This window comes from Cygnus olor, chromosome 12, assembly GCF_009769625.2.
Source record: "Cygnus olor isolate bCygOlo1 chromosome 12, bCygOlo1.pri.v2, whole genome shotgun sequence".
NCBI classification, from domain to species: Eukaryota; Metazoa; Chordata; class Aves; order Anseriformes; family Anatidae; genus Cygnus; species Cygnus olor.
The window spans coordinates 18,130,048-18,156,273 of record NC_049180.1 but is presented as its reverse complement, the minus strand read 5'-3'; the positions used below and the strand labels follow the sequence as shown (position 1 = coordinate 18,156,273).

General features: G+C 38.4%; 1 protein-coding gene across 1 annotated transcript in view; it reads left to right on the top strand.

Annotated features, from left to right (window-relative positions):
* Positions 1 to 26,226, top strand: part of TENT4B (terminal nucleotidyltransferase 4B) — a 41,913-nt gene that overhangs the window by 10,995 nt on the left and 4,692 nt on the right. The window contains exons 2-10 of the mRNA XM_040571355.1: positions 9,636 to 9,759; positions 14,659 to 14,705; positions 17,276 to 17,396; positions 18,395 to 18,502; positions 21,094 to 21,222; positions 22,553 to 22,766; positions 23,646 to 23,772; positions 23,876 to 23,979; positions 25,809 to 25,996. Of these exons, the coding sequence (XP_040427289.1) occupies positions 9,636 to 9,759; positions 14,659 to 14,705; positions 17,276 to 17,396; positions 18,395 to 18,502; positions 21,094 to 21,222; positions 22,553 to 22,766; positions 23,646 to 23,772; positions 23,876 to 23,979; positions 25,809 to 25,996 (1,162 nt within the window). The remainder of the gene's footprint in view (positions 1 to 9,635; positions 9,760 to 14,658; positions 14,706 to 17,275; positions 17,397 to 18,394; positions 18,503 to 21,093; positions 21,223 to 22,552; positions 22,767 to 23,645; positions 23,773 to 23,875; positions 23,980 to 25,808; positions 25,997 to 26,226) is intronic.

Below are 26,226 nucleotides of genomic sequence, written 5' to 3'. Positions count from 1 at the left end.
TGAGTTTTTTAATCCAGACATAGCTCACTGTGCACCTCTTTGCTGTAAAAATAACAAAGCATCAATGCAGAAAGCTGCCTGAGATGTTCCTCGTACTTTGCAGTAGTATGTGTAATTCTTCCTTCTCCCTTAAAATGCACTCGGTCTAGTGATTTCTGAACATTTGGAAATTGAGAGGGAAAAATACTTCTGTGACTTATATTTTGCCTTGATATGACAGCACTGCATAGTGTTATAGCACAGTGTCACCGAAGTTCAGTAAAAGTCATAAATGGGTGATAAGATGGTTTTGAACGTGCGCTAGGCAGGTAAGTCAGGATTACTGTCCATTTTACTACATGAATATAAATTTAACATACAAATCTAAAACCTTGTGCAAAATAGTAAGTGCTAACTTCAAATCTTTTCATAAAAAAATTAAATACTTTTAATGTAGAAGATGCAACCAAACAAACCCTCCATCCCCTCAGCCCCTGCCAAAATAGCCACCCAATGCTATAAATGTAAGAAAGCTTTAGGAATGTGCACTGACTTTCCAGGTGGCATACTTTTTCAGATTTCATCATTTGAAAATGTTCCTGTGCTGGACTTGAAAAGGTCTTGACAAACTGCAAATGTAGCTTGTTTATTGGACTTACAAATAATGTAAAAAAATGTTTAATGTTGTATGAATGAAATGGAGGTGTTTTGAGTTTTATGCTGTTCTTGGTTCTTCCGTCTGCTTAGCAGCGAAGAAGCAGGCTTGTTGCACAAATGGACGTGAGGGGTTTTCTGGAATTACCACAGCACTCAGAGGTGCATGCTACTCAGCTGCAGGGACAAGTGGGTAAGCAGGACCAGCTATAGGTAGGAACTCAGATGTTAACCAGCTTTCTTACTTGACTTTGGTGTGAATATCGTAAGCCTGGGATGGCATTAGTGTCTCTCTTCAACCTAAGACTGGCATGTGTACATTTGGGGTGGAGCTTTGAAAGTTTAAGTCAACTCTGATGGAAGGAGACTGCGGTGAACAATTGCATTACCCTCCTTCTTTTCATTTAACTAATCTTTTAAGTTAAATCAATTATCGAGTTATAAGCAAGAAGAGTATTTGCTAGGCAGAACCCACTGTGTCTGTGAAAGCAGACGACTTGTCTCAACTTTCTTCTGTTTTGGAGCAAGCCCTACTTTGGGTCCCCTGCAAGGCTCGTTGGGTTATTGCATGTGCTTCCATGGCACGTGTGAGCCCGGCATGCTCACAGCCATTTAGCTGTGCTGGGAAGGGCCTGCGCTGCAAGTTTTTAGCTCAGAGCCAAGTCTTCAGATGGAGATTTTTTGTCTGAGCACACATTATCCATCGGAAGTACTCGACAGCCTTCAGGGAGTATGGTCATCTCACCTCTGCCCTGACAGTGTGCGCTGTCATTTGTTGGCAGATCAGAGGCTGAGTGTTTGTTTAATAATATTTGCTGCACTGACAGAATAGTAGCGATGTACTAGTGGTGTATGAAGAACTTCCATAGTGGTGTATATTCATGAAGACAAACAGAAAGCCGACCTGCCATATTCCTCCAGTCTGGTTTAACAGTAAACACCACAGTTGCAATTGCAAAACTGATCTAATTTCTTAAAAACAAACAAACTTCCTTACCTCTTGTGTTGATACAGAAGGTTTTTTGCAAGCCTTTGAGGGGATGTACTGACAGTAACTTTTGTTACAGCCTGAGCACTAACTCAGCCGTTACTGTGTTATTGGGAAAGTTCAGCTAAAATAAATTAAACTACTACTGATTGTTACTTTTACTTCTCATTAAGCTCTTGTTTAAAAATCTGTTGTTTGGGCTCTTTGAACGAGAGCTTTTTAAGCAAGGGAAACTGGCAGGCTGAGCAATTACTAATCCCTCGCTATAGGAAATAGATACTTTTATAACTTCTCCGTGGTTTTAGCTGTTTGGAATTTTACCTCAATTTGTAATTACAGAATGTAGAAAGTGTATACTAATAGTTGCTCTCTAAATCTAAGGCTTTTTTTTTTTTTTCATATGAATCAGTCTTCTAGATTATGAGTTTGCAAAATGCATAGCTGATCTATACATTCAACTATATTCCAACAGACTAAAGCTTTTCTACAAGTCAGCTGAAGAAAAACCTTGTGGTAGTATTTTACATATGCTCACTAGAGGAGATGTTGGAATTACTGGTGTGTTTCAAGATAATTAGATATCACCAGGAGTTGAAGCCTTTTTGTCATTATGAAATAAAACAGATATATCCTATCTCTATCTACTCTTCCCACTTTTTTTTTCCTGCACAAAACCGTTGCCTCCTGCTTCATCTTGTTCTTTTGTTAATCCTTTTTTCTTTCAGCGAAGTTGAGGTAGCAGTTTCTCTCCCCGCTCCCCCCCCCCCCCCCCCTCTGTTAACAACACACATTAATTTTCCTTCCTTTGGCAACCTATTGCCTGGGAGAATAGAAACAGAAGACTTGGTACGCATACGGCCTAGGTTTAAAAGCCAGTGGATCAGTTGTGGAGTCATACTTGAGACTGCTTGTAGGTATGATTCATTCAAGCATTTAATTTCTAATTAAAGTTCTGTAGGATGTTTTTCGTCTTAAAAGACAAATTTCTCTAGGAAAAAAAAAATCTCTAGTATATCTGGAGTGTATTTTAGAAGACAAAGCACATGTTGCAATTTATAAACAGACAAAAAATGCTCACTTCTACATTGTCTGAGAAATACAGTCTTTAATACTAGTTTCTGACCAAAGAATATGCTTGGAGTTTTAATCAGTTTCAAGAAGATAGTATTCATCCAGATTGAAGCAAAAGATCTATAAAATAATGATAAAAAAAATAACTGAAATGATGGAGACAATTTAAATTCAATAGTTGGAAAAGAAAAAACCTGCCCACATTGCTTCTTTCTTCTGTGTTTTAATATGACTCTGCTTCACCTTGGCCATTTGCTTTAGGCAGTGCTATTTTAGTGCTTTTTATGATGCAGTTAAACCCATAAGTTAATTTAAATCCAGATCATTGATAAAAAGCTACATTGATTTGATATGTGTGGGGGGAATGGTGTTTATTGGGAGGAAGAAGGAAGGGGCTACACTACATACGTTTTCAAATATTTACACAGGATAGAAATTTTAAGTCTTGTAATACAGATTTTTGTGGCATCTTTTTTTGCTCCACCACATTTGAAGAAATGTGTATTACTATCAGTTGACCATACTGAAGAAATGTGTATTATTATCAGTCCACCATACATTTTAAAGTGTACAAACCCCATTCGTGAAAACATTGTCAAGTTTAATGTCAGATTAATTAGTTTAATCTTGAAAGGCATTGGTCCTGAAAACAGGATCTGGGTTCCTGCATCACGCAGGTATTTGTGAAAATGCTGCCCTCCCTCAGCGCGAAAAGGCAATTCTGTCTACAGAACTACAAATGCTGGTCAGAAATGTCCTGCTTCTCGTGGATAACTACTGAAAGCCCCCCAAGATGGCTCGTCCTGCCTTCTGGGTATAGAGGTGCCAGCTGAAGGTGTTTGTCCTGCTGGTGGCTGCTTGCCCTTTGCTGCCCCGGTGGATGTGGCAGCGGCGGCTGCAGCGCTCAGGGAGCCCCTTCAGGGGGCTGGCAGCTTGGCTGGCCGGGAGGGTGCTGGGTTTAACTTCACTAACTTTGCCTTAGGTGGATTAGGGAGGCTCGTGTAATCCTCTTATAGCAGACCTTGCGAGCACAAAGCCAGGGAGTGGTGACAAACACCTGGGGTGTAACGGAAGAGGGCAGAAATAAATCCCATTTGTCTAGCTCTTTGCAAAGTGAAGCACTCTGTTTGCATCTTAGGGAACTGCTTTATGCAGTGGATAGCCAGAATTTTAGTGATGCTTACTGAACATATGGTGGCAAAGCACGTGCGTTTTTTTCCTGCACGTCTATTTTAGTGTGAACTCTGAGAAGGTGGCCTGGTGAAGCTGTATTTCAAACAGGTAAACTTACCTGAAGGAAAGTCTGTGTGATCAAAAACCCCACCTCCTAAAGCTTTTCTATTTTTGTTAGGTTACTAATATGGAAATCTTTTGGGATGTTTCATTTTAAAGTTCCCCTAGGACATATGTGGCCACAATATGGCTGCTGTGTGACCTGTGGTGTATTGATATGGTTCGGTCACCAGGGATATGAAAAGTGATGGTCAAAGTCTCCAAGGCTATTGAAAGTTGTTTGCTTCATTACGTGCAATTTTAGTTTCTTACCAGGGCCGATGTATCAGTCATCGTGCAGCTTAATTGCCTATTAAATCACCTGCAGATGCAGTTAGGTGTTTTCTCAGTAGCTTAAAACCTAGCACATATTAAAAGAATTTGTCTGCTAGAGAGGCACAGGTGGTAGGGAGAGGACCTCAGCAGATGCTTCGTATTTACAGTTCCCTTCACTACTCTCATGTTTGTTTTTGCTTGAGATTGAAGGTAGGCAAAACACTTTGTGCTCTTTACAGTGTCTACTCTTGTTCTTGCTTTGTTACTGAATGCATGTAGATGGTGATAGTAACCTAGAAATTATTTATTAGGCTTGTGGGAGATAAGTATTAAAATTGAACGAGAATTTGGGAAGCTGTTGGATTCCCCATCTTGTAGAGTGCTGGTGTTACTTTTAAACTACTACCACTAATAATAATGGGGGGAAAGAATTGGGCTCCCAGTGTCTTTCCTTTGTCTCAGGTAGAGTTTTGTTCAAAGACCCTTCAGGACCAAATAGCTCACGAGTGAGAGATGGACGAGCTTTCTTCAGTTCATCAAACTTCTAAAGGATCAGAAATCCCTGCCGTAATTCTGCTGATTTTTTTTTTTTGACAGGTCCAAAACCAGTACCATCTTCTTCTTAGTAAAACGTTGTGGGAAGCTTCAGACCAAAATTGTTCTCCTCCTGTGCAATACTGGTTTGCCTAACTGGAGCAGAGGGATGGATGCAGTTAGGGCTCTTAGTATTGATGCTTTCAAGAAGTTAATATACCTAAGGTTCCTCCTTCCCCAAAGACTGAAATGCTATGTTGTTTCTCTCTGTTGCATTACATTCTTTTGTTGTTGTTGTTTTTCCTTCAGAGAAGACTTAAAATGGTAGGGGAGACTAAACACTGTCAGATAGGAATTATTCAGCCAAAGAAAATTCAGATACAAAAGACTTATTCAGTGCTACAGGAGTACATTGTAAATATCCCATCCAAGTGTGGGTATAAAATCAATAAACTCTGAAATCAGAAGTGATTCGTCTTAAAACATAGAGTTTGGGGAGACAAAAGTTGTCTGTGTGTTCATTGCTTGCTTCTGCCCTCAGTCCACAGAGGTTCTCAATAATTTAAGTTTTCATCACTCCAAATCACTCAAAATAGGGCTTCCTTCAGAAAATCCTGTAGAATAAATTGTAGTACGTGAGCACCATACGCATTTTTTTTTACGTGTAGTTAGTATCCACTGTTTTAAATTATCTTCAGTGATGTTGGTGCAGAGGTATAGATGTGCCAAAGGCAGAAGAAACTCTCTGGGACAGATGAGCAGAATTTTTAACGCGGTCGTTTGAACAGTTGGAGCGGAAGCTACGGGTAACACCCTTACTAGAGAAATTAGCACATGTATGCCTGCATAATTTCTCTTGTGAAATGAAAAGTGAAGAAGAGCCAAAGGAGGGTGGAATTATAATGCAATTCTAGAATGACAAAGGCAGGAAACTTTTCAATTAAAACTTATTTCTCTGGTTAGCATAACACTGCATGTTGGCACACGATGGCAACACTTAACTGCTATTCTGTTGTTAATAATAATAACAAAAAAAATCAGAATTATCTTTATCTTGCTGGCGGCTCTGCTTAGTGTGACTGCTGTCTGCTTCTCAGCGGCCCAGAGCAGGACGGGAAGATCCAGGCTAGGTGTGAACTTGGGTCAGCCACTGGCAAGGCTTGCAAGTGGCTTGTGTCTGGCTGGCTCCCTCCAGCTGTAAGCTGTAAGCTCCCTCGAAACCTGTAAGCACAGTGGGCCAATCATTTAGTCTGCATCAAGATCCCAGTGCACAGAAACAATACTTTTAGCATCTCCAGCAACATTTTGTGAAGCAATGTGACTGCCAGTGTCACCCCTGGTTCCAGTTCGAGACTTGTAATGGTGAGTTGTGCTGCTTTATACCTCAGGCAACTGAATTATGTAGTCAAACTTATGCGTTCATCACGTATCTTCTCTGTGCAGTGCATTTGAAACAGAAATAACATTTTGTTTGTATGTGACTGTTTTTAATCAATTGGCAAACATGCAGAAGGATTTGTCCTCCAGAATATCGTCATCTTGGACACGTAAACTAGTTGGAGAATCCCGAGTTGCACTTTTAGAGCCCACAAGTTGTGCTGCAAAAGAAAGTAAGCTGTGATCAAATTGAGAAAGAAATCTAACATCCTGTGCTCCATATTACTTACATTTGTACAAAAGCTGCAGCTTTCCACCTAAAGAGCGCGAGTCTAACAGCTTTTGTGTTCCTCACGGTGTGATTTGGTGATGTTACAATGGGAAGTTCTTCTTGTGATTACAGCTTTTTGACCAGCATTTATTTTTTTTAATGTTGCATCATTATCTCTGTCACATAAACATAAAAAATGCTATAATCCACTGTATTTAGTGGCATCTGTTTTCTGTTACTTCAGTTCTGTTTGGCCTGTAAAACGCAAATGAAGTCAGCTTACAAGGTTTTAAAATGGGATATGATGTGGCTAGTCCTTCATTTTAAAAACAGAGAGAAAGTGTGAGATGTTTTTTCCAAAAGGTTAAGATTTCCTGAAATACAGGACTAAGATGCCCTTGTTTATTGCTATTTACTGTAATAAATAAAGTAAACTAATGTTCCTATGCATAGCAAGGAACTCTTCATGCATCCCAAGCAGGTCTTGGGTGTCAGTAGCTTTGATACAACTATAAAGCCAAATAAAATATCCCCGCATAGTGTAATCAGGTTTATTACAGTGTAATTTCCTTCTAAAAACAAGCCTCCTTTTAAGGACTTTTATCTTAAATAACTAATGAATGTAGTGGCATTAAATAATAAAATACTGTTATGATGCCAAAAATAACTTCTCAGTCTCTTTGATCTTCATTTCAGCTAAAGATATAAAATTCCATTAGAGACTCCAGTAAACAGCCTCCATTAATCCAAACAAATTGTTTTTGAAAAACAGTGACTATAATAGATGTTGATTAAGACAGTGAATAACCTTGAGTTTTAATTTTCAATACAAGTTGAGTTAACTCCACATTAATTGGAGTCACGCTACTAAGTCGTGTCATACTGCTCTGAAATCTGCATGTTGCTGCTTCTGTTTGCCGTGGCTTTAATTAATCATTCTCTTACTTCTTGGCAGCAGTTTTTGCTGGGCAGGGAAATGCAGTTCCAGGTGTAGCTGTAAGCCCTGACCGCTCCTGCTGGCCGCCTGAGCGCTGTGATCCTGCACGGCACAGGTAGCCCCATCCGGGCAGCATGGGTTCCTGGGGCGCTGAGATACGGGTTATCTGCGGTATTCTGCCTGGAGTGCTGCTGAGGACTTCCTCTGGTAGTCTTAAAGCCGGTCTTCTGTCAGTGAGAAAGTTCACATTTCATTTTTTTCTCTGTCTGCATTGTGTAGTACTAGTTGGTGTGCATGTGGTGCAAGTTTCTGTGTGTTTGCATACTGCTTAATTTCTTGTCTTCGCCATCAAAATGTCCATGACTCCTGAAGAGTAAGACTGATCCCAGTTAGAGATGCAGACGGTGTGCTGACAGCACGTCGGTGTTTTATGTGCTCCCAAGGAATGCACCGACTGATAGTTACCTCAATTAAAAGTGTCAGATAGCTGAGTTAGTAGAGAGAGCACTGAGAACGGCAGTGTCTCTGTGGCTTGCCCTGTTGTTTGCTTCAGGGACCTAATCCTGGCTGTGTGGTTTCCCCAAGCCCCCTCGCAGGCTGGGGACCGGTGACCACCAGGAGGGCTCTGGGCTGCACCATGCACGAATACGTCCCCGGAGCCATCCCTCGGCATCATCCCAGCAGGGCTCCTGCCATCAGATACCCTGACAGCGGTGTGTGTGTGCTTAATCTTGTTAAAAACACTGCTCTGGGCCAAATCGTGCACACTGTGGGTGCAACCAGGCTGCTCCAGCCAGTCCAGGCTCGAAGGCTCCCTCGGCAGGTGCCGGAGGAGAAGCTGCTCCCAGTGCAGGTTTCATGCAGCTGTATTGCTTCTCCCTCGGGGTCTCCCCATGGAGGAACTCCTTCAGAGGCACTTTTCTCTCTGCATTAGCTGCAGAGAGCCTGTGGTGTTTGCCAGCTCAAGCTAATAGACTGTTAGCACTGTTGCCCTGCGGGTGTTGGGGGGGAAATTCCCATAAATGCTCGGTAAAAGTGACGCAGGTATTTTATTCCTCAGTCTCTTTGGGAAAGACGCTGGTGGTGTTGTGACACATGGCGCTGAAGGACGCAAGGCAGATGGATGGGTTAGGTTCTGTCCTTACTTGGGCTCTGTTAAATACAACTTTCAGATGTTTTAATCTGTTTTTCTGACACCTGTGTACAACTTGTAGTTATTAACATGTGATTTATGTAGATGTGTACGTGGTGGGGAAGTGCTAGATTCCCCATCTGATCTAAGGACGTGCTCTTAATGAACTGCTCCCCAGATGGTCCCTCGGAGCTTTAAGGAGAGTTGTGTTTGCACTTGTTACTGAGAAACAATCCATTTAAAAAACAAAAAACTACCTGTAACTATAATGATTATTGCAGGAAGCAAATGAAATTAATTTGGCTACTCAGTGCCAGAGTTCCTCTGTGTTTTACTGGAATTAAAGGGTTGTTTGTGTCTGTTTTCTTTAAAACATTGTTAGTCAAGACGATGATGTGTTTACGATATTACGGAAGCCTAGAAATTCGTGGCACTGTATGAAGGCATTGTTATTTCAGCTCTGATCATAGGCAATCTGAATGTAACTTACTACACGTGCGTCTCACAGCCAGGCTGGGAGCTCCCATCTGCTAGAGGCAGTGGTTAGCTGCCTCTCAGGCACTTACTCCTCCGAGCCACCACTGCTGCTTATCTGCTTGCTCCAAGGAGAGAATGCATGCTTAGTTGGTGTCTTGTCTAAACAGTAAACGAGGCAATTTTCCTAGCTCTAGTACTGGCACAATTACTGCAAACTTTTTTTGAAAGCTCGGTGCTGGATACAGACTGATGCCTGAAACAACCCTACTGGTGCCAAGGGGCGGGCTGCAAAGCGTTGGCTGAAAACCTCCTGGTTAAGCTGTTGAGCAGTGTGTACTTTGAGCTCGCAGCTGCTTTCTTAGCTGAAGACTGAAGCGTTCCTGTATAACGCTGACTTTAAAATACACAGCGCGACTTCTAATGTGAAGTGAAGGTACTTGGGTTTAGATTTGCTTTCGTACTTTCAGCAAATGCAGTACAATATTGATGTATGATGCAAGTTTGTATGGGGAGACTAAACCTTACTAAGCAGTGTGATTATAATTTTTTTTAATTGCATGGTACTCATAAACTGAGCTTAAAAGTTATGTTTGATTAGAGTAGTTGCAATTTCATTCTTCTGTGTGTTTTTTTTTCCTGACTTTCTGATCTTTTTTTTTTCTTTCAGTCTCCATGAAGAAATCATTGACTTTTATAAGTATATGTCTCCCAGACATGAAGAAGAGAGAATGCGGATGGAAGTGGTGAACAGGATAGAAAACGTTATAAAGGAGCTCTGGCCTAATGCAGATGTGAGTAGGATACTATTCTATTTATTAAAATACAAAAGCAACGTTATGTGCCTGTTTAGTTTGTGAAGTATTGAATAATGAAAACACTGTTTATTCTTTTGAAAAAAAAAGGCTTTCTAGTCAAATGAGAGAGAGATGATGTTTATTTGTAGAATAATATAGGTCAACATTTTATATCACACATAAGAACAGAAAGAACAAAGACGAGCTAAACCTACTGTATCAAAGAAAGGGCATAAGGTATGGCAATGTTTAGTTTCATTAATATTCATTAAGGTTAATGGAAACATATCAGGCATGCATGCATATAAAAAGTGATGTTAAAAAAAAAAAAATCTTCTGAAACTCATAGCTTGACTGAAAAAGTCTGTAGCAGGACTTCTAGTCCAAAGACCTGCAGTCTTGAATAGGTCTGTAAGCTGGAATGCCAGCAATGCCATGTTATCTAGACTGCTGTTTTTAATAGTCAGGGAAACTAAATTGAAATATCTTACAAAAGTAAAGAAACCAGGTTTCTGTATGGGAAGAAACAAGCTTGTAGATCTCTTTGCTGTATATTGAGCTTTAAATCTCTAATGCCTCTTTCCATTGAAGGTAGATTTTTGCCAGGACTTCATACAGTCAAAACAAGATTTTCTCTTCTGCACAGCTATGCTTCTGTGTGTGTGTGTGTGTAGGGGGGGGTTGTTTGTTAGTTCTGTTTGTTTTCAATAAAGAATGGATTAAAGGGAAGCTACAGAAGTTTCTTTTACATCTCAAGATGTTTTTTATGCGGACAACATTGGATTTTTAGCATAACTGACTCTAGTTTAATTGCATCCCTCTACTAACATGGTGTTTGTTTCCAGAATGCAGATTTGTAGCCTCAGTCATTTATCTACAGATAAATATAGATAACAGTAGCTGAAAATAAGGACTTGTTAACCAGAATAGCAAACCAAATTCAGACAGCAGAATCTTTATTATAAGGAATGCTCTTTGATCCTGCCACAGTAAAAGGTAATGTTACGACATGAGTGACTTTAACCCACTGTTCATTTCAGATCTTCTTAACCTGTTTTTTGGAAAATGTTTTTAGAATTTGGCAGAATGACTGATGGAATTCTGTATGAGCTATATATGTATGTGTGGTTTTTTTTTTGTGTGTAAAATACACTCTTGTGGTTCATGTTACGGACAATGTTAGTGATGTGTAATATGGAAGGAGCAAGTTGCTCGATCACAGCTTTTGTCACAGAATTACAGAGGATTGGTATAGTCATTACTACACATTTGGTAATTTTCTCTTTGAGGAAAAGCAGTAATTTTTCCAAGGGAACTGTGTCAGACATCAGCATATCTCACAGGTATTATATAGCTCTCCTGTAACCAAGAGAACTAGTGCTGTAGGCGCTGCTGAAGAGCAGGAGTAGCAGGGTGCCAGTGTGACAAGAAGTAGCGTAGGAAACTGTGCTGGCATTGAACAGTTCTAACCATGATAGACCTTGCCAAAGTCTTGTAGTAGTGGATTTCACCCCCAAAAATTTGCTTCAGCCTAGGTGCCACTATTTCCAGACAAGTTTGTATGCTGCGGGCTTACTAGCATAATGGGGTGAGTGCGTTTATTACCACGGGATCTTTCCTTGTTACTGCTGACATTTTGAGTAGTACACAAGAATTTACTGCTTCCCAAGGTACTCTTAGCATTTGTAGGACAGACTTGACCTGTAAAAGCTAGCTAGGTATTCTATATTTAAAAACAAAATCAAAAGAAAATATGACTTGAGAAAATAGCTATCTAACCTACTGATACTGTTTTTCGAAGCCCATAAACTTTTTAGGAATGGGAAGCATGCCAGCTTATAACCTGGCAGTTACTGTAATGTCATTTTTCTAATAGTTTACAGACCTGCTTGGGAACTAACTGCTGAGCTTAACTGTCTTCAACTTTGATGGTCTTTTGGAATTTTTTTAGCCTTTTGAGTTAATCACTAAGCTTTTGAAAATCTGTATTGGTTTAGCTACTTGGAATATTTAAGTTTTGAGTACGTGCTTTGAGAAGGTGAAGTGGTGTCTGGTCCAATGTCCTCAGCTTCAGCTGTAGTGTAAAGTGATAAGTTAATGTTTAAGCTGTTCATTTTGACTGATAGGTGCAGCAAATCAAGCTAAAATAAACTTTTAAGTTAAACATACGCATTTAGTTTGTAGTTTTTCACTAAACCGCTTTAGTAAGACACACTCTGTAAAAATCAGATACCAAGAGAAGTAAAATTGGGCTTCACAAATCTAACTGTAAAAAGGGTGTAGAATGTGTGCATACACATATATGTATTTTTTTCCTGTTCCACTTAGGAAAAGGCTGAAAAAAACAGATGGGGCGGGGGGGGGGGTGGTAAAACTCCATGTCCTAAGCTGTTACTTTATTTATAGAAATTAGCAATTGTGTCATTTGCTCTCTTACTCAAGGGAATGTGCTTAGAAGGAAACATTCCTAGTAAGTGACAACTGTTCTTGGCATCAGAAATGCTCTGACCATAAGAAAGGCTTTAATTACACTGAAACTGAGCAACCCAAAACATTAAATTAAGGCATTTTAAGACAAAGTTTTTTTTGACCAGTTGAATATGAAAACTGAGTATTGAACAAATACTGATTTAGACAATGGAGTTTAGGATACATTTGTCATAATGTCTTCAACTTTGTGTCTGAGTAGTCTGTGGCCTTGGAGATGTCATGCTGCACACCTCATGCACTTCAGTTGTGAAAATACTCTGATCGGCAATAGAACTAGAAAGATGAACCCTATTTATTTTGATGGCCTTCAGAAAATTCAGTGTTTGAACTTAACAGCATAGCAGAAAGAGGAGTTTTAATTGGCTATGGATAGATTTTTTGTTTTGATGGGGGGGATTTTGGTAGCAAGGACTTCACAAGCTTTTGTGCGTTTCCAAGTTCTGTTCTGCATAGTGAGGACATTTTTGGACACAGCATCCATAAAGCTCCTACAGGAACTTTGGAATTCAACACGAACAAGTTTGCAGAAGTGTAGGATAAATACTAACAATAACATGCAGCAGTAAGAGTCCGTTACAGTCCTCTGAAATATTATGGATGCAAATACTTGTCTTTGTCCACACAGAAAAAGATATAATCATCAGTGTTGGCACTCCACAAAAACTACCGTTTATGTGTCTCGTGACATAATAGTATGCTGCTTTTGGGATGCTTTAAACATGAAAATGGCTACACAGCTACTGTGGGTTAGATTCTAATTTGATAATAAATCAACATATTTTTAAATTTCTGTTCTGATCTCCCCACTTTTCCCTTTCAATCTCTACCAGTTTGATGAGAAAGGGGTTGAAGTGTGGGTGTCTTTTATAATAGTTCAGTGTTTCTTATACTCCAAATTATTGTACAATAGCAGATGTTCTCTCATTCCTTTCAGTAAAGGTCATATATGTTGTATCAGTAAGTTTATGAATACTTTCAGGATTGTTTATTCAATAAAGGCTTTCTTTGCTGTTCAGTTGAAGACACTATTTTGTTTGATAATGTGAAAGCATATTTAGACTTCTGAACCCATCATTGTTTTATTGTGCAAAAGTACTTTCAGACTTTTTTGGTGTCAGAATAAATCCTGGTTTGACTGGACCCAAACAGTTTGACAGAGGATGCTTTTTTTATTATCCTGTGTTAAGAAAAAAATAATATTTTTATTACGTTCCTAGCTTTGTCATGCCTTTATGCTTTCGTCAAGATCTAGTAAAATATTGATACTAGTGCAGTAACATCTCTTGCAGTCTTTTCTAGTGTGAAGAGCTATGAACTTGCAACATAAATTTACTGCAAGTGTGTGCTTTTTGTTGGAGGTGGAGGTGAGAAGGGTTAAAGTGTGAAGTAACGTAAAATAATCAACAGGAAGCACTCATGCTGCTTCTTAGTCTCTTAAACTGTCAAGGCACTTATTTACAGAACATCATTTTTTCCCATCTCCCCTTTTTTCTTATCCCAAAGGGGAAAAACAAAAAGTGGGTCACTTGACATACAGATAGTGGAAATCAAGCTAGTTTGTGAGACTCATTAGAGCGGAATACATAACTCTGTTAGGTGGCTCCAGGAAACATCAGAAGACAGTCTGGTTGAAAATTAGTCCAAATGTATAGGTATCTTTCCTTTGAAGTCTCACCAGTCCCCTTTTGAGACTCAGCGTATGAGTCTGACCTCCCAGTGAGGCTTGGCTATGTTAAGGAGAATGTGGTTCTGGACAGCTTACAAAAGATACCTGGCCATTTAAACCTCTGGTGCTAGGAAAAATCCAGCAAAGTGAACTAAATCTGTGTGATACGAAAATTCCTGAAACTATTTTGTTGTTGTTGTTGAAGCAGAAATACCGGAGTTGTGCTACCTGCTCTATAATTCAGGAAAAAATATATATATATATTTTTTTTTAAGTATGCAGAGCAGTGGAAATATATTAAACCTAAATTTGAAAATTTGTTTAGAAACTAAAGGGTATGCTTTAAGATACAAAAGCAAGAAAACAAATAGAAGTAATACTGGGTTTGGTTTTGTTGTTCTGTCAGTCATCATTTTTTGTTTGTTTTTTAAATCTTTTGGTTTATGGCTTTTGCCAAGTTTTCATGGTGAAAGGTTCTGACATTACAAAGAAGATTTTATAGGAGAAAAGTCAAGGTTGTTAACATTATTATTTGTACTTCTGTGGGTGATAATAATGAAGATTAACTGTTTATATGACACTGAAGATGTAAATGCTGTGACAAGAGTACTTCTGTTAGAAATACCAAAATCTACCAATGGAGGGTTGCAGTAGCCATCCCTTACAAGCAACTTAAAAGAATTTGTTTGTCTTCTGAAGTCTGAAAATTTGTTTTCATATATACTGTTCTTGTGTTTCAGGTGCAGATATTTGGAAGTTTTAAAACTGGTTTATATTTACCTACGAGGTTAGTAATTTTAGTGTAAATTCCATACAAGTAAAAAGATAACCTCGGGAATCTGTACCCTTGTAGTGATTTACCTGATCTCCTAATATCTATTACTTGTGTATATACTTGCTGAATTAAGACAGCGTTAAGCTATTAATACTCTGCAAAATGGACAGAAACACAATAAGCAGAACTACTAACAGTAATATGTGTCTATATAGATTTTACAAGAATCAGAAAAAGATAAGAATTGTCAAAAAAGAAAAAGGCTTATTTTGTGATTTGGCTTCGTTAAGTGACTGGTAATAATAATAATAATAGGTTAGTCTTAAAAAGGAAAGCTGGATTTCATCATCTCCACAGTTAAATCAAAATATGTAATGTTACCTTGTTAATGTTAGCATTGAAGATAAAAGATTGCACATAGTACTGTTTTCATTTGTCATATTTTGTGAAATCTGTACAATAGTGAATCTCTACCTTTTCAAAATCTAGTCCTAGTTTTCACTAAAAAAGAAAAAAAGCTTATTGCCCATTTGTGTCCTCTGTATAGAAAATATAAATATTTTTGACAAAATAGAAATAGAACAAAAGGCTTAAATGGCTACAGGGGATTAACATATTTACATAGCATAAGTCTGAGGTTAACACTTGAAGTCAGTTCTGTAAATGTTCCAAAATATTCTGTAGGAACATGAGGAATGAATATCTACTACTGACTGCAAGTGATACCTGAGTGGTTTCGTCTCCTAATGAAAAGAAAGTATCTGTCAGATCAAGAGAGATACTGCATGGATTATTTTAGTCTAAGGAGTTGCAGGAAAGCTGAACTACTCATTTTTTGTTTGGAAGAATAGAAGTAAGGTCTACAAATATACATTGTTTTCACATTTAGCTTTGTGCTTGACCTTTTTTCATAGATTATAGAAGGGCTTGATTGAACTCATGTGCTGGTAGTTCAAGAGAGAGATTTCTGTCCACATGAGTGATAGCTATAGTTCTTTACTGTATTTACTTTTTTGAAGCTGATGCAATAACAAAAAAGTTTACTCTTTTCTGTTTGATTTCATGTACTACTTTTCCTCCGTATCAGTTTCAGCTGAGTTTTTGGTGGAGAACAAATGCGGATATTCTGAAAACAGTACGGGCCTACAGAAAAAAGCTCCTGTGGCAGTACTTTCTCAGAATTTCAAAATAACCAACATCCACGTGTTGGTAATTAATTCAGTGTTGCCTTCCAACAGAGCTCCCCTTTGCCACAGTTTTTCCCCACTCATCAGTGAGTGAATAGTTAATCTAAATTTCAGGTTCTTAGATTCAGAAAGACCTACAGTGTGTTTTTAATTCTGTTACTCTATGTTAGAGTTTGTCTGATATTCTTTTACTTAAGCTGATACTGAAGATTTGCATACATGCTTGTTCAGCTGCTGGATCTCTGTGTTATCTTGCAGGTAACAAGTATACTTGAGGTGATGAGAGAGCTGCCTTTTCTGTTTTGGTGTGCATCAGAAAAATGTCTCCCACTGCTAACCGTCAGCAACAGGAGTCAGTTTAACACTCATTTAGTTTAGGTAAATTAGAAGAGAAGTGTTCGGCACCATTTCCTGCTCTCCATGCAGGTTTTAAACATAGTTTTCTGAAACTCACTGAACGCTGCCTGTCCTTGTCAGCTAAATGGTATGCAGATGAACTGGTGCTGAACTTGCCTGTTGCTGACATGAGTTGTTGGCAGGAGATGTTTTGTCTAAGGCAGATGTCGTTTCTTTGAACACTTTGAGATTGTTAAAGCTTCATTATTTGTGAATGAGCAGACCTGTAAAAACTATGCAAGAGGAAAAAAAAAGCATTCCTATATTTGTTGGTGTTTTCTGTTATGTCAGTAATATTTCCCTATTACTGAAGTGGCTGGCTGGTATAACTATAGGGTTGTACGCTCGCCTTCGTTGTGCTCCCAGCCAAGCAGGGGAGATTGAGGAAAGAAGTTGAGGAGCAAAGAGGAATTAAGTTTTCAGTTCCCTCTATATGAATGTCAGTGTGCGTAGGGGGAAAAATAGAGGGACAGAGGCAAGGAAAAAAAATAAAAATAGAGGGACAGCTTCAAGGAGCTGAGTTAGTGGGTGAGGTTAATTAGAAGATTTGATGTTATTTAACAGCTTGTTGCTTCCTGAAGTCAAAGTTGCTGTGTTTTTCTCACTCCTTCCCTGCTCCCCATCAGCTGCTTACCACCTGCCCACTCTGATGCTCTGATCGCCCAGAAAACCCCCTTCAAGTTATGAAGAGGCAGGAAATCACCCCCAGAATGCTTTTGGTTTTTTTTTTTTTGGGGGGGGGGGGGGGGGGGGGGTGAGTGGGTGTTGGGTTTCTGCCAATTGATTGGTATGTATATCTGTCCTTGGTAATCTGAAATGTTCTGTATCTCCCCAAGTTTAAGGGCTTATCCCCACCCCTTTCCTAAGACAAAACAAGAATAAATTTCTTGGTTAAGCTATCATTCCATAAACTTTCTTCTAGTGATGTGCAGATAGTCTGTCTTTTTGGTGTATTGGTCTTTTAATTTGAATATATCTCCTGTTTTCTTTCTGTTTCAGTGATATTGATTTAGTTGTGTTTGGAAAATGGGAGACATTACCTCTTTGGACGCTGGAAGAAGCTCTTAGAAAGCACAATGTAGCAGATGAAAACTCAGTAAAGGTTTTAGATAAAGCAACTGTAAGTTTGGGGAAGGAGGGTGTTTCCTTGTTCTAAGCTAAATTTCCAGTCGAAGAAAGATCTTTCTTAAAAGGATGAATTATCGTAAGAGCAGAATATATATAATATAGATTCAAAACAGAACTTTTTTATGTAGTGCAGGGTTTTTTTTGCTGACAAAATAATTGATACTGTCCCAACAGAAGCATTTCTTCTGCTGGGGAATATTTTTGGATTTTTCACACAGCACGTGCTTGCTTTCAAGTGTAGTTATGCTAGTCATGGGGGTGAATTAATGTGATCAGATTTGGAATTTCTGGACTGAGTTAGTACATAAGTAAATGCTATATATTTGTTGCAAGCAAACACAATACATTTTCATATATAAGTAATAAGTACAGGCATATATGAACATTTTCGGGTGTTTCTTGTGCAGGATAGGATTAATTCCATTATAACATCCTACCTTTTGCGTATTATAAAACTATGTTAAGAGTGTTAGGGTTTAAACAGGTGTCTAACTGATGGATATTATTAGTAAAAGAGATAATTTGGAAGCCACACAGATGGAGGTATATTAGAGTGCTCTCAGTACCTTGTGCTTCTTATTTAAAGATAATTTTGATGAGGAATCTGTGTTTTTTCTTAAGAGTACGTCTGTTACAATTTATCTTAAGCATTTGTCTCCCTCTGGTGTTTGTTTTTCCCAATAGAACTATGCTTCTGCACCAGAAACTGACTAAAAACAATGCAAAATAAATAACTTGAAGCTGAAGTGTTAAGTTCAGTTAAAACAGAAGAGCAAATTGGAAATAGCATATATGAGTTTAAAAATAAAATCAACATCTATTTGAACAGATTGGCAAGGAGAGTGAGTCCATAACTAGATGGAAGTCCTCCTGTTCTCTTTATCTACTTCCTCTGCAAATTCATAAAATATTTCAGTTTTACTGAAATCATTAATGAGACCAAATGTGTCTTGGGAGTCTGTGTTGACTTAATCTGTCTTTCTTTTGCAGGTACCTATTATTAAACTGACAGATTCCTTCACTGAAGTAAAAGTTGATATCAGCTTTAATGTACAGAATGGGGTTAAAGCAGCCCAGCTCATCAAAGATTTTATCAAGGTTAGGCAACACTGTGATAGAGCTATAGAGCTGAATATATGATGAGTTAATTTGATTCTGTTTTACTTTGACTGCATCCTTACTACAGATACACTTTCACTCTGTTATTTTTTGCTGTTACTATTGTATGAAGTTCCTAGGTTTCCTCTATATTGCCCTAAAGGGCATGTAGATAGCAAAATGTACAAAGTACACATGGAGAAGTCATAATGATATAGTGACTAAGGAAAACACACTAATACTGACTTTGAACGTTCTCTTCTAGCTGTGGCTCCTTGAACATAAATCAGTATCACTCTGCATTCCTGCAGCAAGGAGGAATAATCTTGTTCTAGACTGAATATCTATTGTTCCAGCGTACAAATGCCAATTAAGTAGAATAAGTTAGGTTTAACAAGTTACTGTTCAGGAGTTCACTAACAGCTATCTCATAGGTACCATTACCAATATTTTTGTTTAATATATAGGATGTATTAAAGTATCTTTATACTCATTTACTTTTCTTCCTCTACTCAGTGCATTGCACACTCATGGTAAATGTCTTACAGTAGAAAATTTTACGTGGATTTTCATGCTTTGTGTAGAGATATGACGTGCATTTAGTGCATCATTTTAGTGATTTGGTATCGCTTTTCTACTACTGAGTGCTTTATTTTGTGTTTGGTTTATTTTTTTAAACAAATCAACAGACAGCAGGAAAGTATTTCAACAGGCAAATAAAAGTTCTTCAGAAAACTCAATAAATCTGAGTAAAGCAAGCACTTTAAATCATCAGGATTATAAATCACGTGCATCTGCCTTGATAATGTCATTGTCACAAGACACCTACCTGGAATTTGATAGTTACTTTCAGTCTTTACATCTTGTGTGTTGTCACATTGCCTTGTGATTGACAGGTAATCTGTATTTGTTTTTTCTGCCACAACACAGAGGGTGGTTGCATTTCTGTTATTCTCTGCAAGTTTATTTTTAGTTAAGTCCATCAAGCCCTGCATACTTGCCCAATTGCCTCTACAGGTACCTTAAAAGAGACTGTAGCGAGGTAGGGGTTGGTCTATTCTCCCACGTGCCTGGTGACAGGACGAGGGGGAATGGGCTAAAGTTGTGCCAGGGGAGGTTTAGGTTGGATATTAGGAAGAACTTCTTTACGGAAAGGGTTGTTAGGCATTGGAATGGGCTGCCCAGGGAAGTGGTTGAGTCACCATCCCTGGATGTCTTTAAAAGACGTTTAGATGTAGAGCTTAGTGATATGGTTTAGTGGAGGACTTGTTAGTGTTAGGTCAGAGGTTGGACTTGGACTCCAAGTTGATCATGGAGGTCTCTTCCAACCTAGATGATTCTGTGATTTTTCTGTACCTACATACTTCTTAGCTTCAATGTAGGAGGTAGTCTTCTCTTGAGCCTAAAGGCATTTGTTTTTCTGGTGCTTAAAAAAAGAAAAAGAGAGAAGTGCTGGTGTGCTCCTGTTGCCCAGGTTATTTGTAACCCTCTGGAGAGGCTGCTTTGGCTTTGCATCAGGGCGCAGTGAGAGTGGGCTGCACACCTGGGGAGGGACGGGGTGCCCCCCTGGGCAGGATCCCTGCCAGCCAACGGTGCAGCCCGCTGGTGCCTGAAGAGCAGAGCAGGTCTGGTGACGGCACTCAGGGGCAGCTCACAGTCCAGCCAAGCCTGGAGCGAAGAGGTGGAGGCTCAGGAAACCAAGCCAGCAGGTAGGGGCAGCATCAGCAAGGGGCTGGGTAGGGCGCAGCAGTGGCCCTTGCAGGCACCAAGGGGAACCACTGGGATGAAAAGCAGCTCTTGAGCAAAGAAAGCAGGGGACCCCAGCGAGGCTTCTCACAAGGTGTTTTCTCCTGCAGCTGTATTCCTGGCAGCCCAAGCCAAGGCCACACAACTGGCCTTGGACACAGGCAGCTGTGCCTGGTGTGGCGGGGGAGAGGTTGCTCGCAGAAGGTAGCATGGACACCCTGATCCACATCTCTTCTCTGACACTATGGGACTTCTCAGCTCTGTGATAGTAAGAGGAAAGATGGTGTTGAGCCCCTTTTAACCCTCCTCTGTGAGGAGGGTGTACAGAATGCAGGTGTAGCCCCAGCCTCCATTGCTGTCCAAAAGGTCCAGGTTCTTCCCACGTGCAGCATACTCACCCCCTCAGGGAATCTATGCAGACAAACCTTTTGAAGGGCTGTTACGAACTCCAGGCATCTCAAGTACTCAGGACAGAAGTCTCAATTCATTTTGGGATATCACCTTGGATGTAGCAGGCAGTTTCTGTTACAGACTTCATTATCTCCACAGTTATTCCTTTGTTTTCCTTCTCATTTGTATTATAAAAGCAAGTGTGTTTACATATTTAAATGAAGTCGCACTGATTTTGTGAGGTAATAGTATTTTTCTATTGTTAATAACTCTAACCAGAGTTGAAGAGGTAAAATAACTGTCTTGATCACAGGCAGAGCACTCAGCTTCTCCTGTTATTAAAAACAAGAAGTCAGAATTCTATCTAGCTTTGAGACTTACAACAGCTAGCTTCGATATGCTTTTAGCATCAATTGTATATATGCAGTCCTAACACATTTGTTCTTCTTTTTCAGAAATACCCTGTATTACCCTACCTAGTTTTAGTATTGAAACAGTTCCTGTTGCAGAGGGATCTTAATGAAGTATTCACGGGTGGAATTGGTTCTTACAGTCTTTTTTTAATGGCTGTCAGTTTCCTTCAGGTAAGCTGAATGAATAAATCTATTGCTCTTGGTGCAAAAGGACTCTATGTTAAGGAATTTAGTTTTTAAGCTTAATAACTTAACCTCTCCTGTTTGTGGTTTTGAACACCCTTTTCACTTAAAAGTAGAGGCATCCTACTCGCCTTCTACTCTTCCTTCCATACTGGTACTACCAGTATTAGAAGAGGTGTTTGGAACATCTGTTCGTGTATCAATACCAGGCATGTTTGTTGTTCATGGTAAAATAACTTGACTACTGTGTAATTTCTCTGGAACAAGCTGCATAGGTTAGTGTTAGATGCAGCTGTCCTTTATAACACTTGTTTTCCAAGTCATGTATCGTGTACGCGCTTTAATGAGTGCAACATAATTTTGTTTGCTTGTTTTAGGTTTTTAAGCTGGTACGAAATAAAACGTTTTACATCTTTCTATTAAATATATGAGAACAAAATACGTAAGCTAAAAATATATTGTTGTGTCTGGGGGAGAAAAATACTGCAGAAACAACAGGTAGTCAAGTTCTGACTTTACCAACCTCATTTTTATTCTTGTACTAAACTTTATCTTATAACTGTGTGTGTATGTGTACATTTGTACTTTTCCAGATTGTAGTTACTTTTAAAGCTGAGCCTTGAACTGGAGATCAGTGTTTGCTCAGTGCTATTTTCAATTGACTGCTGAGCAGCAAAGGAAATGAAGGCAACGGGCATATCTTTGTGAAAGAAACCCGAATCTCTCCCAGTCTTAATTTTGTCTAATTGTGACTAGTGGCATCTCCATTCACAAAAAACAATCTGATATCCAGTCAAGTTCTGTATCAGTTAGAAAACTAGTTCATAATCTCTCAGACTGCATAATTAACAGTAGAGGGAATCATTTATATAGCTTTGCACGTTAAAGTCTTGTATTTGTATTCCAAACACAGGTTTTTGAAGTTCAGACTGATTCTGGAATACTCATCTGTGCTTTTTTACGCAAACTATGCTGTTGGCACTGGAAGTTCACTTATTGAACTGAAAGTTCAAATACAAAATATATAAATATTAAAAACATTTTTAAAAATCAGATATAAAAGCAGTGATACTTGCCAGCCTTATTGTTAAGAGGTAATGAGTTTATAAAAGTTTTGACTGCATCTTGTTTTAAAGATGCAGAACTGCTTTATTAAGAATAGTTACTACATTTAGTTATGTTTGCTTTATTATGTATTATTTAATATTATATTAGGCATGGTTGCTTTGAAATGGAAAAGGATATACAGGTAAACAAAAGAGAACTTATAGGCACTTGAAATCTTAAGGAAATTATTTTTTTCCTTTCTTCTTAATAGCTGCATCCAAGAGAAGATGCCTGCATGCCCAGTGCCAACTATGGTGTTCTTTTAATAGAGTTCTTTGAGTTATATGGACGTCACTTCAATTATCTGAAGACTGGAATCCGAATAAAGGATGGTGGCTCTTACGTTGCCAAGGATGAAGTGCAAAAAAGTATGCTGGATGGCTATAGACCATCAATGCTGTATATTGAAGATCCGTTACAGCCAGGTATCCTCGTAAACCAAAAAGTCAATAAGTTTTGCTGTATCAACTAAGAAAAAGGTTAAGGGAATGCTTAATTCAAAGGAGTTAAACCAAAGAATAGTGCAGTGACCACGAAAAATCAGACAAACATCTCGTGTATATCTGTGAACACAAGATAGATTCCAAATACCATGGTTATTTTCTTTTAAGATATTGCTAGCAAAAGTTACTGTGTTACCCAAGAGCATGCCTATATTACAGTCAGGAGGTGGGGTATAAGAAGGTGTGCCAAACAACTTTGCTGTCCTCTAGAGTGGTGATGACAACGAGGGTGCAGCAGCACAAGCCTGAGTATGGGCTTGATATACGGGTATATAGTCTGCTCCCTTCCAGCCTTGTGCTTGCCAGTACCACAGTTGCACCTTATACTGTATGTATGTGCTTATGTCCACCCTCCTCTTTGATTCTATAAAGTCATGTAAACACACAGTGATTTCCTTCTGTAGCCTTACTCTTAATGTTAAGGTTGATTGTTGACATGAATAGGCGGATCCTGAAATGGTGAATCAAGTGCTGCTCTTAGGAAGGAGTTAACATACTTCCAACCTAAAAAATGTCACCCGGGATATTATTTGTAATATGTGCAGTATATGGTTAATATTTTTCTTCACATATTGAATTTTTACACGCAGAATTTCCTTTTTGGACTTCCATATATAAAAATATCTGTAGGTTTTCTAAACTCGTATATTTAGGCTTCACTAATACTCTTGTACTCTAAAAGAAGTTACTGTAGTGAGGTGGGACTTAAGGACAATTTTTAAAACAATTTAACTGTCCCATGTCTGAAAGGAGATAAATTTATGAAACTGAAACCATGATTATTTATATTTTTATTTTAAGGTAATGATGTTGGGAGGAGTTCATATGGTGCCATGCAAGTGAAACAGGCCTTTGATTATGCCTATGTTGTTTTGAGCCATGCAGTTTCCCCAATAGCTAAATATTATCCCAACAACGAAACCGAAAGGTAAATTTTTGAGTCTAAATCTCAGAGATTAATTGCTTGTATTTTGGGTACCTAAAATTAATTGTGTGGGATATTTCTCTTTTTTTCTTTTCCTGGTTTACAGTATATTAGGTAGAATAATTAGAGTAACACAAGAAGTGGCCACGTACAGAGACTGGATATCAAAACAGTGGGGAATGCAAAGTAGGACTGAGTCTTCATGTAATGGTAAGATTTGTCAAAGCTTGGCTGGTGGTGGGAAACTTCCTGCATATTTTGATTATGTAAATTTTTTGCTGCTTTTGCTCCACGTGTATGCACCTTAATATGAATTTACTTTATTAGCGAAGAGGTGATGAACTTTCTTTTGTTTTCACCCATAAAATTTAGTTTTGTACAAGAATAAGAAGGCTATCCCACAACATCTTTGTTCTGCTGTTGATGAATTTGTTCAGCATAGAGTCTGTACAGTCTGTAAAGCATGCTGGCCTGCAAAGCAAGCTTTTGAAGAACTTCAAATTTAAATTACATGTGTTGTTACTGCTGCATTTCCTTTGCCCTTAAAATGTGGACAAGATTTTAAAAAGGATCACTAGGGATGCTAGTTTAAATCTAAATCCTTGCCTTGTGTTGGTATTTTATTTCTTTTTAAAGTATTTGAAGTCTGTCTGTCTACAGAAGCAGTATTTAAGCCAGGACTGACCATATAAGTGGAATAAGTCTTAAAAGAAGAGAAATACTAAAAAAACAGTCACAATTTTTATTAGTGACAAATGGAAATACACAAAATCTATCCAGAGAACTTGCTGGAAACATCCTTTAAAATCATCTTTATTTTCATTGGTTGCCACCCTGTTTTGGTGTAGGTGTATCTGCTGGCTGGAAATTTTCAAATTAAAATTAATTTTAATACTCTACAATTCATTTTAGAATGTTAGATATTAGAAGTCTTCTCCTGCTAGATACCGATCAGAGAAGATGACAGATGTACCCCATCTTCAGGCTAGGTTGGGTTTTTGTTTATTTGTTTTTAAAGCTTTTGTTAGTGATTTCCCCCCCCGTTCCTGTAAATACAATGTGTTTCTGGCCATTTTTGTTTTATCAATCTGTAGACTTCTATGACACTGCTGTACCACTTGGCAATGGCAGTTAACCACCATTCATTCCTGCAAGCTCTGTAGCAATACTTAGCTATCTATTGTGACATATATGTTAAATTGTATATAAATAAAGCTAGTGGTGTGATAAACATATATTACATAAATCTGTCAGAAAGTCAATTCAATACAAGTTGACAAAAAAAAAAAAAGCTTTTTCTGCGGGTACTAGTTACTAGGAAAGAAGCAGAAGTGACTCCAAGGTGCCTTATGTGAGACAAAACAGTCAGTTTAAAAATAAAAAAACCTAAGTTAGGAGGGTAATGATGGCATTACAGTGCTCATCTTGCAGGTTTAGTTTAGATTTAAGTTCTGATTCTTTTTATTTATTAAGACAGAAGTTAGTGAGATAGAAATGTTCTGTATCTCATGTTTTCAGTTTAGGGTATCATACAAACATACAATGAGAATTATTTAGAGTTCGTATGACCCTAGCAACTTCCAGTAGAAGACAACTGGGAGTTGCAGAATTTTGGGCTCATAGGAACTGTATTTAAACCTGTATCTTTGAGAGCTGCTTTAAGCATGTCATAAAACAATCTTACTTAAACAGCACATCTGAGCTCCATTACTAATTTCTTCCATGCCTTATTTCTAACTTCCATCTTGAACTGTGTGTAATGCTTGATGATTTTCATAGTGTAGAACCATGGGTCTTGTCAGGAAACCACCGAGGCCTCTGCAGAGTATTTGCTTGCTGCACCCACTACATAAAAACACATGTACAAATGTGCTTGTAGGTAATGGAAGTATGTATGTGCACAGGTGTCTGTACATGTCCTGTGGGGTATAATAGATACATAGTACCTGAATGGGTGTGTATACTGGGAGGGAAAAAAATAGAGCAACATAAACTTTGTCAGTTAATGTGTGGTGATGCTTCTGTTTCATTTTTAATAGGTAATGGAGTAACCTTGATAGTAGATAATCAGCAGCTGGACAAATGCAACAATAATCTTGCTGAAGAAAATGAAGCACTGGGAAAACCTAGAAATAAAACTTCAGAAACACTTAGTAAACATTCTTCAAATTCTTCATCGGGTCCTTTATCATCGTCATCATCTACACTGTCCAGTTCTAGTGATGTAGTAAGTACTGGAGATTGTCTGCATTTTGCTTTTTCCAATTTATTTGTTTTCTTTACTTATATTGTTGCAAAAAGCTCAGAATCCTAGTTAATTATTTCATCCAGAATCCTAACTTGCATAAGATGTTACCTCTTATGCAATTTCTACACATGTAAGTTGTAGTGTGTTTTTTAACACAAAACATGTAGGAAAGTGAATACAGTAGATGTAAAGCTTCATAGCCCTCTTTT